The following is a 17,570-nucleotide window of genomic DNA, read 5'->3' as shown; positions in this document are numbered from 1 at the left end:
TCTTTAAAGTATGACAGTGGAGCTTTAATAGGGATTGTGTTGAAATTATATATTGCTTTGGGTAGTATGGACATTTTAACAATGTTGATTCTTCCCAGCCATGAGCATGGTATGTTTTTCCATTTGTTAACATTTTCAGCTATTTCTTTTCTTAGAATTTCATAGTTCTCTTTATAGAGATCTTTCACGTTCTTTGTTAGATAAATTCCCAAGTATTTCATCTTCTTTGGCACTACTGTGAATGGGATAGAGTCCTTAACTGTTTTTTCAACTTGACTATTGTTGGTATATATAAAGGCTACTGATTTATGAATGTTGATTTTGTAACCTGAGACGCTGCTGTATTCCTTGATCACTTCTAAGAGTTTTGTAGTAGAGTCCCTAGTGTTTTCCAGATATACAATCATATCATCTGCAAAGAGCGAAAGTTTGATCTCTTCTGACCCTATATGGATACCCTTGATCGCCTTTTCTTCCCTAATTGCGGTGGCTAAAACTTCCATTACATTGTTAAAAAGCAATGGAGACAGGGCAGCGCCTGTGGCTCAGTCGGTAAGGCGCCGGCCCCATATACTGAGGGTGGTGGGTTCAAACCCACCCTGCTGAACTGCAACCAAAAAATAGCTGGGCATTGTGGCGGGCGCCTGTAGTCCCAGCTACTCGGGAGGCTGAGGCAAGAGAATCGCTTAAGCCCAGGAGTTGGAGGTTGCTGTGAGCTGTGTGATGCCATGGCACTCTACTGAGGGTGATAAAGTGAGACTCTGTCTCTACAAAAAAAAAAAAAAAAGCAATGGAGACAATGGGCAGCCTTGTCTGGTTCCTGATCTGAGTGGAAATGATTCCAATTTAACTCCATTCAATATGATATTGACTGTGGGTTTGCTGTAGATGGTCTCTATCAGTTTAAGAAATGTCCCTTCTGGGCGGCACCTGTGGCTCAGTGGGTAGGGCACCGGCCCCACATACTGAGGGTGGCAGGTTCAAACCCAGCCCCGGCCAAATTGCAACCAAAAAATAGCCGGGTGTTGTGGCGGGCGCCTGTAGTCCCAGCTACTCGGGAGGCTGAGACAAGAGAATCGCTTAAGCCCAGGAGTTGGAGGTTGCTGTGAGCTGGGTGAGACCACAGCACTCTACTGAGGGCAATAAAGTGAGACTCTGTCTCTACAAAAAAAAAAAAAAAACAAGTCCCTTCTATACCGATTTTCTTAAGCGTTCTGATCATGAAGGGATGCTGGATGTTATCAAAAGCTTTTTCTGCATCAATTGAGAGAATGATATGGTCTTTGGTTCTTAATTTGTTTATGTGCTGGATTACATTTATAGATTTACGTATATTGAACCAGCTTTGAGACCCTGGGATAAAACCGACTTGGTCATGATGTCTAATTTGTTTGCTGTGTTGCTGGATTCTGTTTGTTAGGATCTTGTTGAATATTTTTGCATCTATATTCATTAGTGATATTGATCTATAATTTTCTTTTCTTATTGGGTCTTTTCCTGGTTTGGGGATCAGGGTGATGTTTGCTTCATAGAACGTGTTGGGTAGTCTTCCTTCTTTTTCTACATTTTGGAACAGGTTGAGTAATATAGGTACTAATTCCTCTTTAAAGGTTTGGTAGATTTCTGACGTGAAACCATCTGGTCCCGGGCTTTTCTTTTTAGGGAGGTTTTGTATGGTTGATGCTATTTCCGAACTTGATATGGGCCTGTTCAATATTTCCACTTGATTCTGGCTAAGTCTTGGAAGGTGACATGCTTCCAAGTATCTGTCAGTTTCCTTCAGATTTTCATATTTCTGAGAATTAGCTTTTATGTTTATTGATAAACTCACTATTTTTCTTTTTTTTCCAAGTTCCTTGATTTCTACTCCTATTTTTTATTTTTATTTTGCTTCTGAAATCTTTTTTTTTTTTTTTTGTAGAGACAGAGTCTCACTTTATGCCCCTTGGTAGAGTGCCGTGGCATCACAGCTCACAGCAACCTCCAGCTCCTGGGCTTAAGCGATTCTCTTGCCTCAGCCTCCCGAGTAGCTGGGACTACAGGTGCCCGCCACAGCACCCGGCTATTTTTTTGTTGCAGTTTGGCCGGGACTGGGTCCGAACCTGCCACCCTCAGCATATGGGGCCGGCGCCCTACTCACTGAGCCACAGGCGCCGCCCTGCTTCTGAAATCTTTGACTTTAATTTATTCTTCTTTTCCTAGGTCCTTAAGGTTCAAACTGATATTGATTTGACACCTTGCCTTTTTTCTAACATAAGCATTTACTGCTATAAAGTTCCCTTAAACACTACTTTAACTGCATCACATAAGTTTTTATAAGTTTTATTTCTGTTTTTATCCAGTAATTTTGTTTGGGATTTCCTTTTAGTCCCATATATTATTTAGAATCCTAATACTTGGGGATTTCACAATATATTTCTTTTTTTTTTTGTAAAGATAGAGTCTTACTTTATTTCCCTCGGTAGAGAGCCGTGGCATCTCATAGCCCACAGCAACCTCCAACTCCTGGGCTCAGGTGATTCTCTTGCCTCAGCCTCCTGAGTAGCTGGGACTACAGGAGCCTGCCATAACGCCCGGTTATTTTTTTATTGCAGTTTGGCCGGGGCTGGGTTTGAACCCACCACCCTCAGTATATGGGGCCGGCGCCCTACCCACTGAGCCACAGGTGCTGCCCCACAATATATTTCTATTAAGGCTTTCTATTTATTTCATTATAATCAGAGAACAAGACTTGGTATGGTGTCAGTTCTTTTAATTTTGTTAAGGTTTGTTTTTTGGGCTGGGCGCAGTGGCTCACACCTGAAATACTAGCATTCTGGGAGGCCGAGGTGGGTAGATTGCTTGAGACCAGCCTGAGCAAAAGTGAGACCCCATCTCTACTAAAAATAGAAAAACTGAGGCAGGAGGATCAATGAGCCCAAGAGTTGGAGGTTGCTGTGAGCTATGATGCCATAGCACTCTACCCAGGGCAAGAGCTTGAGACTCTGTCTCAAAAAAAAAAAAAGGTTTGTTTTCTGTCCTTGAATATGCTCTGTCTTGTAAGTGTTCCATATTTACTTAAAGAATATACATTCTGCTGTCTTAAATGTTATTTATAGTTACAGTGAATATAGCTCAATATTATAGAGTAGAAGGGAAAAAAAGTCATTTGAATTTTTATAATAAAAAGAATTATTTCTTCCTAGCACTCTGGGAGGCAAAGGGGTGGATAGTTTGAGCTCAGGAGTTTGAGAGTGGCCTGAGCAAGAGCAAGACACCTTCTCTACTGAAAATAGAAAAATTATCGAGGCGGTGTGGTGGGCACCTATAGTCCCAGCTACTCGGGAAGCTGAGACCAGAGAATCACTTGAGCCCAGGAGTTTGAGTTTGCTGTAAGTTATGATGCCATGGCACTCTACCTATGGCAACAGAATAAGACTCTGTCTCAAAAAGAAAAGAAATTCTACTTCTAACATGATAGTTAATTTCAGGCCATATCCATAGATTCTAGGGAGTGTCCATTCACTCTTGCACTGTTAAAAAGTTTACATGGCCAGGTGTGGTGGCTCAGGCCTATAATCCTAGCTCTCTGGAAAGCCATGGGGAGAGGATAGCTTGCGCTCAGGAGTTCAAGACCAGCCTGAGCAAGAGTGAGATCCCTATCTCTACTAAAAAATAGAAAAATAGGACTACACCAGTAGTCCCAGCGACTGGGAAGGCTGAGGCAAACGGATCAGTGGAGCCCAGGAGTTTGAGGTTGCTATAAACTAAGATGACATGGCATTCTAGGCAGGGCAACAGAGTGAGACCCTGTCTAATAAAAAAAATGTACTTCATTTATGCTGACTATCATAGTGAACATGGAATTCATCACAAAGGGAGATCTATGTGGGTGGTGCCTGTGGCTCAAGGAGTAGGGTGCCGGTCCCATATGCCGGAGGTAGCGGGTTCAAACCCAGCCCTGGCCAAAAAAAAAAAAAAAAAAAAAAAGGGAGATCTATGGGCCTTTGGATCTTCCATATCTAGTAAATTATCTTTCTCCCAGGATCAGTACTGGTGTTTTTTATTTTGCTTCCTCAACAGTTACATCCCTTCCTTTTTTTCTTGCTTATTGCACTTCACAATTTTGTTTTTAACAGCAAGTTTTATAACATGATTTCTTTTTCTTTAACTTTTTTGTTTTTGTTTTTGTTTTTTTTGTAGAGACAGAGTCTCACTTTATGGCCCTCGGTGGAGTGCCATGGCATCACACAGCTCACAGCAACCTCCAACTTCTGGGCTTAAGCGATTCTCTTGCCTCAGCCTCCCGAGTGGCTGGGACTACAGGTGCCCGCCACAATGCCCGGCTATTTTTTTTTGGTTGCAGTTCAGCCGGGGCTGGGTTTGAACCTGCCACCCTCGGTATATGGGGCCGGCGCCTTACCGACTGAGCCACAGGCGTTGCCCTCTTTAACTTTTTTTTGAGACAGAGTCTTACTTTCTCGCCCCTGGTAGAGTGTCACAGTGTCATAGCTCACAGCAGCCTCAGACTCTTGGGCTTTTGGGTTTCAGTGATTCTCTTGCCTCGGCCTCCTGAGTAGCTGGGACTAAAGGCTCCCACCACAACACCTGGCTTTTTTTTTTTATTTTTTTTTTTTATTTAAGAGACATGGTCTCCTTCTAGCTCAGGCTGGTCTCAAACTTGGGAGCTCAGGCAATCCATCTGCCTTGGCCTCCCAGAGTGCTGGGATTACAGGCGTGAGCCACCATGCCTGGCTTCTTTAACTTTTTATTGTGGAAAATTTTAAAGATCTACAAATTGAAAGATAGGTAACCATATCTCTACTTTAACAATATCATCTCATGCCATTCTTGCTACATCTGTCACCCCACTCACATCTTTGCTGCCTGTTTATTCAATACCATTTTATCTAAATATTGTAGGATATATCTAGAAAAAATAAGGGTTCTTAAAGCAAAGGATTTCTGACAAGTCCAGCACATTTGTCTTTAAATGCTTTGCAAATTTCATCACATACATAAAGTCTTCACTTGTACTTTTATCCTTATTGATTTCATAGTGCTTCACAATTTTTCCAGCAGGGGGCACTTGAAGGCTGGAGGGATTTAGGTATGCAAAGGAGGATAAGTACAGGGAACCCCTGAGCTTCTATTATAAACCAGAATGATCCCTCTTTTCTCCTGCCTTTTCAAAAATCTCTTTGGTGAATCTAGATGTAAAACAAAAGATGCGACAGGCCTGGAAGTCCTGGTTGATCTACGTGGTTGTTCGTAGGACCAAACTTCAGATGCAGGGCACCGCTCTGGAGTTTAGGCAAAGGAGTATCTTAAGGTAAGCACACTCAGTTGCCCTACAGATCAGCAGCTTTCATTTCCCCTCAGCAGTTTTCTGCTGCTGGAAAGCAGCATGAAAACCCTGTTTAACACAGTGGTTTCTAACAAAAGTGATGCATCGTAAATCTTTATTGATAACTTGCTTAAGTGTGATTTTTACATAATCTTCATTTAGACTAATTGAGTACTTAAACTGTGTTCTAAACCCTGTGTTAAGTTTGTATGTATTAATTTCTTTAAAATATCTCATTTAGTCCTTGACATGAACTTTAAAATAAGTACCATTATTGTGCAGATTAAGATACACAATAAGGCTCAGAGAAGTTGATTGACTTCCCTGAGCTCATATACATTGTAATTGGCAAAACCTAGGGCTCACACACCCATGCTCTTAACTGCTGCTCTGTAGTGCATCTCATGAACATTATGGATGTATTGGAGAGACACAAATTAGTCCAGTTTGAAGCCAGATGTGCGTAGCAATGTGCTGTTTTATTCTGGGACTGCTTTTCCTATGTTTTGTATCTAGGGGTCCACTGGTATCCTGAATGACAGTATGTTTGGGGTTTTTTTGTTTGTTCGTGATAAGAGTCTCACTGTATCGCCCTGAGTAGAGTGCTGTGATGTGATAGCTCACAGCAACTTCAAACTCTTGGGCTCAAGAGATCCTCTTGCCTTGGCCTCCCTGGCTAATTTTTCTATTTTTAATAGAGAAGGGGTCTCATTTTGCTCAGGCTGGGCTTGAACCCCTGAGCTTGGGCAATTCACCTACCTTAGCCTCCCAGACTGTTAGGATTACAGGCTCTAGCCACCACACCCAGCCTGAATGGCACTATGTTAAAGAACTGAGCACTAAATATAGTATGCGTAAGAGCAGCATTCAAAATTTATTTATTTATTTATTTTGAGACAGAGTTTATGTTGCCCTCAGTAGAGTGCTGTGGTGTCACAGCTCATAGCAACCTCAAACTCTTTGGGCCTAAGCGATTCACTTGCCTCAGTCTCTTGAGTATCTGGAACTACAGGTGCGTACTACAATGCCCAGCTATTTTTTGGTTGCAGTTGTCATTGTTGTTTAGCAGGCCTGGGCCGGGCTCGAACCCGCCAGCCTCAGTGTATGTGGCTGTTGCCCTACTGACTTAGCTATGGGCGCTAAGCCTATTTATATATGTATGCATATGTTTAATTTCTTTAGAGACAGTCTCAGTTTGTCACCCTTGGTAGAGTGCCATGGCATCACAGCTCACAGCAACCTCCAACTCCTGGGCTTAGGCAATTCTCTTGCCTCAGCCTCCCGAGTAGCTGGGACTACAGGTGCCTGCCACACCGTCCAGCTATTTTTTGTTGCAGTTTGGCCGGGGCCGGATTCGATCCCGCCACCCTCAGTACATGGGGCCAGCGCCACACCCACTGAGCCACAGGTGCCACCCTGAGCAAGAATTTTTTTTTTTTTTTTGGCCGGGGCTGGGCTTGAACCCGCCACCTCCGGCATATGGGACCGGCGCCCTACACGTTGAGCCACAGGCGCCGCCCCGAGCAAGAATTTTTAAATGCTTATTTTGTGGGCAATTTTACTTGAGTCTATGCGGGATATTCTTTTTTTTTTTTTTTCTATTAGGCATGTACACGTTTATTTTCCTTTAGGTGATTTTTTTGGAAAATTACACTTTCAAAGAATCAGCCCTTACAAACAGAGCTAATCTTTATGTGGGATATTCTTACATAATTCATCTACTCAATCATATATGAAAGTTTAAAATGTTCCTTGTATAGGTGCTGGGGCTATATACAGAGAACTTATGATTCCCTAATTGCTTAAAAAGGTAAGTGAGAGTACAAAATAAGGTGAGCATGGTCTAAGAGAAATTTTTATAGGTTAGAATGACCCAAGTAAGTGTTTCTATAAAGCAGAGCATGCAAACTCATCTTTCCTTATGACTGTTTTCCTACAGCAAATTGTAAAATAAGTGGAGATGAATCCAAGATTTAAATGAAACTCTAAGTGGCTCATACCTGTAACTCTTAACACTTTGGGAGGCCAAGGCAGGGAAATAGCTTGAACTCAAGAGTAGGAAACCAGCCTAAGTAAAAGCGAGACCCTGCCTCTATTAAAAATAGAAAGATATGCTGGACATGGTGGTGGGTGCCACTCAGGAGGCTAAGGCAGGAAGATCACTTGAGCCCAGGAGTTTGAGGTTGCTATGAGCTAGGCCCAGGCCACAGTACTCTAGCCTGGGCAAAAGAGTGAGACTCTGTCTCAGGAAAAAAAAAAAAAAAGAAAGAAAGAAAAGGAAAGAAAGATAGGAAGAAAGAAATGAAAGTCTATCCAGCCCAATAGGAAGGGAAGGAATCTAGCAAAACTAGAAATCTAAAATCTAGTTATTTGTAGGTTATTCTGTGTAATCTCCTGGTTTTTAAATGTAGATAATAACTCATTTATTTCTTTTTAATTACAAATTTTTTAAAGATGGAAGGTCATTATGTTGCCTAGGCCACTTTTAAACTCCTAAACAATCTCCCTGCCTCAGCCTCCTGAATACTATAGGAGTGCACTGTTGGGCCTGCCTAATAACTCATATTTTGAGAAAGCTAACCTCTGTAGACCAAACAGAGCATGTCTATAGTGTTGGAAGCTTAGGAACTGTCAGTTTCCAACCCTCAGTTGGTGGCTCTAGGACTGTTTCTTGTTTGTTTTGGATTTTTCCCAGCAGTGGAACTAGCAGATGTCTATCCAGACATGGCCTTGTGAGGTAGAAAGATTTGAACTGACGGTCCGAGGCCCAGCACTCACTGTCTTTTTTTTCTGGATGGCTTTTTTCTGACTGGTTCCATCTTCAATTTGCTATTTTCCAGGATGTGGTGGAGCGAGTGGAGACGGCAGCTAGGACAGGTCCAAGAGAGCCATGCTCTCCATGCCTCTGCGGTGAAGCACAGAGCCCTCAGCCTCCAGCTGCGGGTAAGTCCAGTCGACATAGGTTTTGGCATCCTCTGTCTCATTGTCTAACCCACACCCACAGAGGGAAGACTCCCCAGAGGAAGCCGTCAAGCTGCTGCCTCTCTCCTGGGCCCTTCCAGCAGCTCAGGGGGCTGAGGAGGGAGTAGAGGGCAGAGGCAGTAGAGAAGACTGGGCTTATCTTAGAGGTTTCTTTTAAGGAACCACTAGCTTTGGGTCAATTATAAAGGTCTGAGTCCCGTGTCAAAACTATGGTGTGGTGGGCAGCGCCTGTGGCTCAAATGAGTAGGGCACCTGCCCCATATACGGAGGTGGCATGCTGAAACCCGACCCCCCCAAAACAAAAAAACTGCAAAAACAAACAAATAAAAAAACTAGGTTGTGGTGAAACGTTCTTATCCTTTGACATATTCTCTGGATTCCTGTCACTGTTTTGTGTCTGCTGGGTACTTACAGAGCTGCCAAGTAAGTTATAGAAAATAGAACAGGGAAGAGGGAATAAAGGAACTGCTTGCTACCAAATTTAGGGGTAATATCTTTTTTGGGGGAGGGTGCTTATTCTCAGATGTGATCATAGCTCACTACCTGGGCTCAAGTGACTGGGACTCTAGGGATGGCCACTATACCAGTTAATAGCTTTTTAATCTGACAACAGATTGCATAGTCCATGCATATATATGGTGATCATATGTAAATAACATATATAATCATCTAGATCAGAAATGAGCAAACTCTGGGTGCTTCCTATTTTTTGTTTTTTTGTAGAGACAGAGTCTCATTTTACCGCCCTCTGTAGAGTGCCATGATGTCACAGGATTCACAGCAATCTCCAGGTCTTGGACTTCCGTGATTCTCCTGCCTCAGCCTCCCGAGTAGCTGGGACTACAGGTGCCCGCCACAACGCCCGGCTATTTTTTGGTTGCATTTCAGCCGGGGCTGGGTTTGAACCTGCCACCCTCGGTATATGGGGCCAGCGTCCTACTCACTGAGCCACAGGCACCACCTGGTGCTTCCTATTTTTGTAAATGAAGTTTTATTAGGATGCCACTGACATTCATCATTATGTATGAGCTGTTTTCAGGATAGAAGGACAGAGTAGTGTAGTTTAACAGCAGAGATCTTATGCTGTGCAAAAACTAAAATATTTGTTATCTGACCCTTTAAGAAAAAGTTTGCTGTTCCTTGAACTGATAAGTTCTTCTGAGACAATGGCAAGGAAATAAGACACAGATGTTGTCAATAATAACAAAAGCATTAGCTTTTATTGTGGTCTTGCTTGTGCTTAGTTGCTGGACTAAGTGCTTTACATGCATTATCTTATTTAATTTTCATTTTTTGGCCGGGGTTGGGTTTGAACCCGCCACTTCCGGCATATGGGGCCAGCACCCTACCCCTTTGAGCCACAGGTGCCGCCCTAATTTTCATATTTTTTAAAAAATCCTATGTTGTTGAGGATACTAGGATGGTTAAATTACTTGAACCAGGGTCAGAGTCAGGATTTAACTCGAACAGCCAGAAAACTGGAGAGTCATTTGTCTTAAACTACCATGTAGTTTTGTCCTGAAGACTTGTGACCTCCAGAGGGCTATAAACACAGAAACAAAACGAGGCTGTTTCTGTCATTGAGAGACAACTGCATGAGAATTCTTCCCTTTTATATAGCCATTTTGAGAAGCTATAAACTCATTTTACTGATGCTACTATTGCTCAGAACTTTTTTTTTTTTTTTTTTGAGACAGAGCCTCAAGGTGTTGCCCTGGGTAGAGTGCCGTGGCATCACAGCTCACAGAAACCTCTAACTCCTGGGCTCAAGCGATTCTCTTGCCTCCGCCTCTCAAGTTGCTGGGTCTACAGGCGCCTGCCACAATACCAGGCTATTTTTTGGTTGCAGCCATCATTGTTGTTTGGCGAGCCCGGGCTGGATTCGAACCCGTCAGCTCAGGTGTATGTGGCTGGCGCCTTTGCCACTGAGCCACAGGTGCCGAGTCTGCTCAGAACATTTTTAGGATAACTTTTACAGTTGTCTTCAAAGTTTGTAATAACAGGCTGGGTGCAGTGGCTCACACCTGTAATTCTAGCACTCTGGCAGGCCGAGGCAGATGGATTGCCTGAGCTCACAAGTTCAAGATCAGCCTGAGCAAGAGGGAGTCCCCCATCTCTAAAAATAGTTGAGTGTTGTGGTGGGTGCCTGTAGTCCCAGCTACTTAGGAGGCTGAGGCAAGAGAATCACATGAGCCCAACAGTTGGAGGTTGCTGTGAACTATGACAGTACATTACTCTACGGAGGTTGACAAAGTGAGACTTTGTCTCAAAAAAAAAAAAAGTTTGCAATAACAGATTTGTTTAAGTATTTTTAGTGGTAACACTTTCTCATGGTTTTAGGGTAGATTTAACTATAAAAACACCCAAAAATCATTCAGAGTCAAATGTGATGAAAAATATGAATAATCAAGGTAATGTTTATATGCAAAAACTATACAAGGCTCTTAAATAAGCCCCAGACTTACTTGTGTGGATTATAATAACGCCTCATGTTTGATAAGTACCATATGGTTTACCTAGAGTTAGACTTCAGCATTTCTTTTTTTTTTTTTTAGAGACAGAGTTTTACCTTGTCGCCCTCAGTAGAGTGCTGTGGCATCACAGCTCACAGCAACCTCCAGTTCTTGGGCTTAGACAATTCTCTTGCCTCAGCCTCCCAAGTAGCTGGGACTACAGGCACTTGCCACAATGCCTGGCTGTTTTTTTGTTGCACTTTGGCTGGGGCTGGGTTTGAACCCACCACCCTCAGTATATGGGGCTGGTGCCCTACTCACTGATCCATAGGAGCCAAAAAAAAAAAATACTCTTATTTTTTGAGACAGTCTCACTTGGTCACCCTCAGTAGAGTGCCATAGTGTCACAGCTCACAGCAACCTCAAACTCTTGGGCTGAAGTGATTTTCTTGCCTCAGCCTCCCAAGTAGGTGGGACTATAGGTGCCTACCACAACACCTGGCTGTTTTTAGAGATGAGATCTTGTGGGGTCTCGAACTCGTCAGCTCAGGCAATCCACCTGGCTCAGCCTCCCAGAGTGTTGGGATTATAGGCATGAGCCACTGTGCCCCGTCTTACATGTCAGCATTTCTCTTAATCCACACACTATTTCTGTCCACTAGGCAGGGCAGACATCATGAGATTCATGAAATTTTAGTAAATGAAATTAGTATTTCAAATATAGAACGTGTAAAATATAAAACATTTATAAAAGTTTTAATAGCTACCCAAGTACCCACGACCCAGATTTAAAGGGTGTTAGCATTTTCTATACTTGCTGCAGAATTTTTTTTGTAGAGACAAGGGTCTCACTTTATGGCCTTCGGTAGAGTGCCACGGCATCACACAGCTCACAGCAATCTCCAACTCCTGGGCTTAAGCGATTCTCCTGCCTCAGCCTCCTGAGTAGCTAGGACTACAGGCGCCTGCCACAACGCCTGGCTATTTTTTTGTTGCAGTTTGGCTGGGGCCGGGTTTGAACCCGCCACCCTCGGTATATGGGGCCAGCACCTTACCGACTGAGCCACAGGCGCTGCCCAGAATTTTTTGAAGTACATAATGGACACTGCCAAAGCCCTCCCTTGTTTCCCTTCTGCTACCATTCCTCCTCAGAAATAGCCACCATTCTGATTCTGGTATGACTGTTTTCCTGTATTCTTTCTTTCTTGTTAAAATGCATGAACACATCCATAAAGAATAAATATGTAGTGTATGCCTGTGTTCCCAGCTATTTGAGAGGCTGAGGCAGGAAAATTGCTTGCGGCCAAGATTTTTTTTTGGGGCGGGGGGGAGGTGTTAAATTTTTATTAAACCAAGCTTTTTTTTTTTTTTTGTAGAGACAGAGTCTCACTTTATGGCCCTTGGTAGAGTGCCGTGGCGTCACACAGCTCACAGCAACCTCCAACTCCTGGGCTTAAGCGATTCTCTTGCCTCAGCCTCCCGAGTAGCTGGGACTACAGGCGCCCGCCACAACGCCCAGCTATTTTTTGGTTGCAGTTTGGCCGGGGCCGGGTTTGAACCCGCCACCCTCGGTATATGGGGCCGGCGCCTTACCAACTGAGCCACAGGCGCCGCCCTAAACCAAGCTTTTAAATTATATATCCACCTATACTCTGTAAACAAATATAGTACACATGTAAGAAAAAGGGTAGCAGGTAAGGACTTAAGGAAAAACTAACATTCCCTTTGTATACCAGCACCTCACCACAATACCCTCCCTAGGTCGGTGCCATGGGACCATGATATAGTTAAATAGTTAAATGAAAAACCAGAGGTTTAGCTCAACTCCATCTCTTGGGGTGGATTTTAAGGCAGATATTTGTTCTGCATTATAGTAGGGTGGATTATCAAGGCAACAGTGTAGTTTTTACATTCACAGATTGGCTAAAATAGTACAAACTAAACTTCCAATCTTGGTGTCTCCTTCCTTAATACCATGATTAATAAGAAATGTGAATTAAAATACATTATGAACCACAGATGATTACAAAAATAGATAACTCACAGAGTAATAAATAAGCAAAGCATAAACTTACAAAATTTACCTTTTTTCATAATGTGCAGAATATTCTAAGTATGTTCAAGAGGTACAGTCAGCAGACTTCAGATTGGTAATTTTGAGGGCATTTGTTTACAGGAAAAACACTCAAGTACAAAACCCAAAGTGGGAAGCTGAATGCAGATGAGAATACTCAAAACACAGAGAATCCTAATTCCTCACATCTCACTACCTTTCTTTCTTTCTTTTTTTTTTTTTAATCATCTGGGGATCTTATTTTTTTTATTATTTTATTTTATTTATTTATTTATTTATTTTTGCAGTTTTTTGCGGGGGCTGGGTTTGAACCCACCACCTCCGGCATATGGGGCCGGTGCCCTACTCCTTTGAGCCAGAGGTGCTGCCCCTCATTACCTTTCTTAATAGACACCACAATTAGCTCACAGCCCTTTATGTATCTTAAAAAGTAACTCTGTTACCTATGTACAAACTTTAAGAAAGATTTATCATGAGACAGACAAAAACTGATTAACTTAATGCTGGTACTAAAACCGCTGAAACTCCTAACATTTTGTGTGCTTTCATTTACTTCTGTGTATGGGGCTTTAAAATGCCCGCCATAATGTTTCAGATAAAGTTTTTAAAATTTCCATGAAAATTTATTCTATAATCATTTCAGGTAGAGAAGGTAAAAAATCCCAAACTAGGGTTGGAGGGCACGCCCAAATCTTACAAAGTTAACTGGAATTTCAGGAGTATATAAATTACATTCACATGGTTCCTTTAACACTTATCAACTGATAGGTAAGGTAACTGTATAATGCTCTTCTGAAACCAGCCTCATTTAAAAGGTGCAGTAATTCCCATTCTTATTCTAGAATTAAAAGCACTTATTCCACATAATGTGCGTTTCAGTGACATTGACATCTACTTGGTTATATGATAGTGCCACCTTAAAGCTTTATTAAAGATTCATGGCAGACCCGAATGGTAAAAGTTCAGAACTAACAATACCACAGGTAGTTACTCATCCTAATTTCTTGCAGGGAATGAAGGGTCTACTTGACTTGTCATAAGGTCACCTCAGCCTAGAACAGTGTTCCCCAGAAATGTTGGCAAATTTCCTTGCCCAAAATGCCAGTATCTAACATCTCTGGGACTTGCTAGTTTATGTAAACAAGTCCCACTGACATATTAAGATACATTCTATACCTTCCAGGGGGGTGTACAGATGCAGCTTTTCCCAAACTCATTTGCCCTTTCTGGGGAACACCTGGAACAACCACAGGACACTCACTTCCTGCGGATCATGGTTTGAGGAGAGCCAAGCTAAAGTAAATTTTCTAAAGTAGTGGTTCTCAGATTGTAGTTAAGCATCAGAAGCACACGGAAGACAGGCTGAGGCCCAGTTAGCACAGCACTTCAGGAGTCTGGGGTGGGACCCACAAACCTGCATATCTAAGACACCCAAGTGAAGCTGATGTTGCCAACTAAAGACCACACGTGTGGTGATGCCCATGACGATGATGACCTGCGCAAACCTCAGCTTCAAGAAGCCCTCTTGGGGCCTCGGGAAGGGCTGTGCACAGTGCATGCCATAGCCAGTGGGCTGGAGGTAGCATCAGCCCTGTGGCTTCTTAGATGCTCTTGCGCCTTGGTGCTACACTTTACTCCTGGCTCTGCCTCAGCTCACTAATGACCAGGCGGAGTGGCTGCATCTTTACAAGAGGAGCATAACTAGCCTCTCAGGGGATCTGCGAGGCTTATGAGAAGTGAGTGCAAAAAAGCATTGACTAACAGTGGTGAACCAGAAGACTGTGCCAGTCACAGCAGGAAAGTCCCAGGTGAGCTTTCTTTCTTTTTTTTTTTTTTTCCTATTTTTGGCCGGGGCTGGGTTTGAACCCGCCACCTCTGGCATATGGGACCGGTGCCCTACTCCTTGAGCCACAGGCGCCGCCCAAGAAATTTTTTTTTTTTTTTTACAGTTTTTGGCCAGGGCTGGGTTTGAACCTGCCATTTCCGGCATTTGGGGTCAGTGCACTCAGGTGAGCTTTCTGTTTTCTGTTGCCGCTGAACCTTTACAGAAGCATATTCTGGCAGCTAATGAAGAGGAACAAAGGCTAAAAATGCAGAGAACTATAGTGAAGGAAAATATGTAAGTGGATTACCTATTTTAAAATATCTAATTGTTAAAACCCCCCACAATCGAAGTAGTTAATTATGCTGGTTTTGAGATAGTATTTAAAAGTTAAATCAGTTCATCTGTGAACACATTCACTCTTCTACTCTACCTTCCATGTTAATGCTGGTTAAATTTCAACATCAAAAGAAAGAGAAAAAAATTTCCCCACTCATATGCATATGGATTACATCTAACACATTTAGCTGAGATACTTCCAACTTTATAAGCTACCATAGTGGGGAAATTTCAAAAATGATGATTTTTTTTTTTTTGGTTTGGGCTGGGTTTGAACCCGCCACCTCTGGTATATGGGGCCAGCGCCCTACTCCTTTGAGCCACAGGCACCACCCTCAAAAATCATTTTTTAAAAAGGACATTTAATTTTGGTTCATAGAAACATCCACAGAATAAGAAATAAACACACACTTGCACATTCATATGTGTGTTCAATTGTTGTCTAGTACGTCTTAACTAAAGACTCCCTCCCCTAATTCAAAAATGAACCTGTAAAAATTCATACACATCTAGGATGGGATTAGAGTCAAGCAAACATCATGTTGCCAGGTGCTAGTTTCAGATCAGAAGGCAGAATTTTCCAACATGTTGCATGATTCACTTTATATATCCTCTGGATGACACTGGAGACAAGACATTTCTTACCGGTCGGCCTTCATAGCAGATCTAATACACTGCAGTGAATAAGAGAAACTTGTCCATCAGTCCCTTCTGCTTGAGGATACGGTACATTTCAGCAGAAGTCCGAGGCCCTTGAATCTTCTGTCCATTCAGCATTTCCTTTTCCAGTTCTTCAATGGTCTTCCCAGTCCTGGCAAATGCCGCTGTCACCCTGTGGTTCCACCCTCCATAGCAGGTGGTGATCAGGTCGGCTACCCCACAGCTCTCCAGAAAGATGGCTGTGGACACCTGGCCCTTGCAGAAGATTCTGGCAAAAGAAATCATTTCCTAGCCGGGCGTTGTGGCGGGCGCCTGTAGTCCCAGCTACTTGGGAGGCTGAGGCAAGAGAATCGCTGAAGCCCAGGAGTTGGAGGTTGCTGTGAGCTGTGTGAGGCCACGGCACTCTACCAAGGGCCATAAAGTGAGACTCTGTCTCTACAAAAAAAAAAAAAGAAATCATTTCCATGAGTCCCAGGCGGATGACGGCAGCTTTGGTGTTGTCTCCACAGCGGAGGCCATCGCAGAACCCAGCTCCTACAGCCACGATACTCTTTTTTTTTTTTTTTTTTGTAGAGACAGTCTCACTTTATGGCCCTCGGTAGAGTGCCATGGCATCACACAGCTCACAGCAACCTCCAACTTCTGGGCCTAAGCGATTCTCTTGTCTCAGCCTCCCGAGTAGCTGGGACTACAGGCGCCCGCCACAACGCCCGGCTATTTTTTGGTTGCAGTTTGGCCGGGGCTGGGTTTGAACCCGCCACCCTCGGTATATGGGGCCAGCGCCTTACCGACTAAGCCACAGGCGCCGCCCATAGCCACGGAATTCTTAAGAGCACCAAAAAGTTCAACAGTGTCTGCATCATCAACAACAGTAATCCGAAAATTTGAAGTCTGTAGTTCTTTGAAGAGAAGGCCATTCTCTATTACTTTGCTGCCGATGGTGGTCTTACAAAACTTCTCTGTGGCCACCTCATTGGCAATGTTGGCCCCCATCAGCACACTGATGTCAATGCCCATCTTCTCTCGGATGATGTCAGAAATGAGCTTTAGCCCCTCAGGACCCTCATCTGTACCCTTGATGAGGGTGATCCCCAGCACTTCCTTGGGCACTCTCCCAGTGATCTCATCACAGATTCTGTGGATGAGCTGGTGTGGAATGACAAACACCAGCAGGTCTGCATCCTGCACAGCCTCGCCGAGATTTGGGACAGCCACCACATTTTCTGGCAGCTTGTGTCCAGGAAGATATTTTACATTTTCATGGTCATTATTTATGATGTCTGTCGGTTTTCCCCCCATTAACTATTTCTTCAAAGACCTACATCTTGACAGTAGGAGCAAACTTGTGAAGTTTCTTGACATTATTACCAATTATTTTTGCAACAGCTGAACCCCAGTTCCCCGAGCCAACGATGCACACTTTCAGGGGCGCCATTGCCATGGCCAGGCTGAATGCAGCAGCCCGGGTCATGCCTTCCTGGCTGGCTGCCTACCCCCACCTCTCAGCTTGGTCTGCAAAGGCTGGTGGAGGCCACGCCCTGCTCACCAAGGCCAGGATTTTGAGGCCAGTCTAGACACCATAGCAAGATCCTGTGTCCAAAAAGAAAAAACAAAGAATAAATGTTTTGGCTCTGTGTAGTTAACATTTATGAATGGTGTCATATTGTACATTTGCTGTACAGCTTATCTTTTTTTAATGCAACAGTATATTTTTAAAGATCATCCATGTGCACATGCAGGTATCTATTAACTGTATATCATGCCATTGTATGAATAAGGCACACTCGATCTGATCACCTATTGATGGACTATTGATTACTTCTGTGCAATTGCAAACAGTGCTGTAGAAGCATTCTTAAGCTTATATACTTACGCAAGTGTCTAAGTGTTTCTCAAGTCTTGTTCGTGTAATTG

The 17,570-nt window shown here is 43.3% G+C and overlaps 1 protein-coding gene and 1 pseudogene across 15 annotated transcripts in view; one reads left to right on the top strand and one right to left on the bottom strand.

Annotated features, from left to right (window-relative positions):
* SFI1 (SFI1 centrin binding protein) overlaps nucleotides 1-17,570 on the top strand; it is a 129,658-nt gene that overhangs the window by 46,899 nt on the left and 65,189 nt on the right. For all 15 annotated transcript variants that reach the window (XR_008379738.1, XM_053589978.1, XM_053589980.1 and 12 more), the window contains 2 exons: nucleotides 5,194-5,311; nucleotides 8,167-8,269. Coding sequence is in view for 14 of the 15 variants with exons in the window: in XM_053589978.1 (XP_053445953.1) it covers nucleotides 5,194-5,311; nucleotides 8,167-8,269 (221 nt within the window). In the remaining variant the exon portion in view is untranslated. The remainder of the gene's footprint in view (nucleotides 1-5,193; nucleotides 5,312-8,166; nucleotides 8,270-17,570) is intronic.
* LOC128584811 (glycerol-3-phosphate dehydrogenase 1-like protein) lies at nucleotides 15,553-17,101 on the bottom strand (annotated as a pseudogene).

The sequence above is a fragment of the Nycticebus coucang genome, chromosome 4 (genome assembly GCF_027406575.1).
Source record: "Nycticebus coucang isolate mNycCou1 chromosome 4, mNycCou1.pri, whole genome shotgun sequence".
In the NCBI taxonomy this organism is placed as follows: Eukaryota; Metazoa; Chordata; class Mammalia; order Primates; family Lorisidae; genus Nycticebus; species Nycticebus coucang.
Note: the sequence above shows the minus strand (reverse complement) of the source record. Positions and strands in the feature narration are given on the sequence as shown.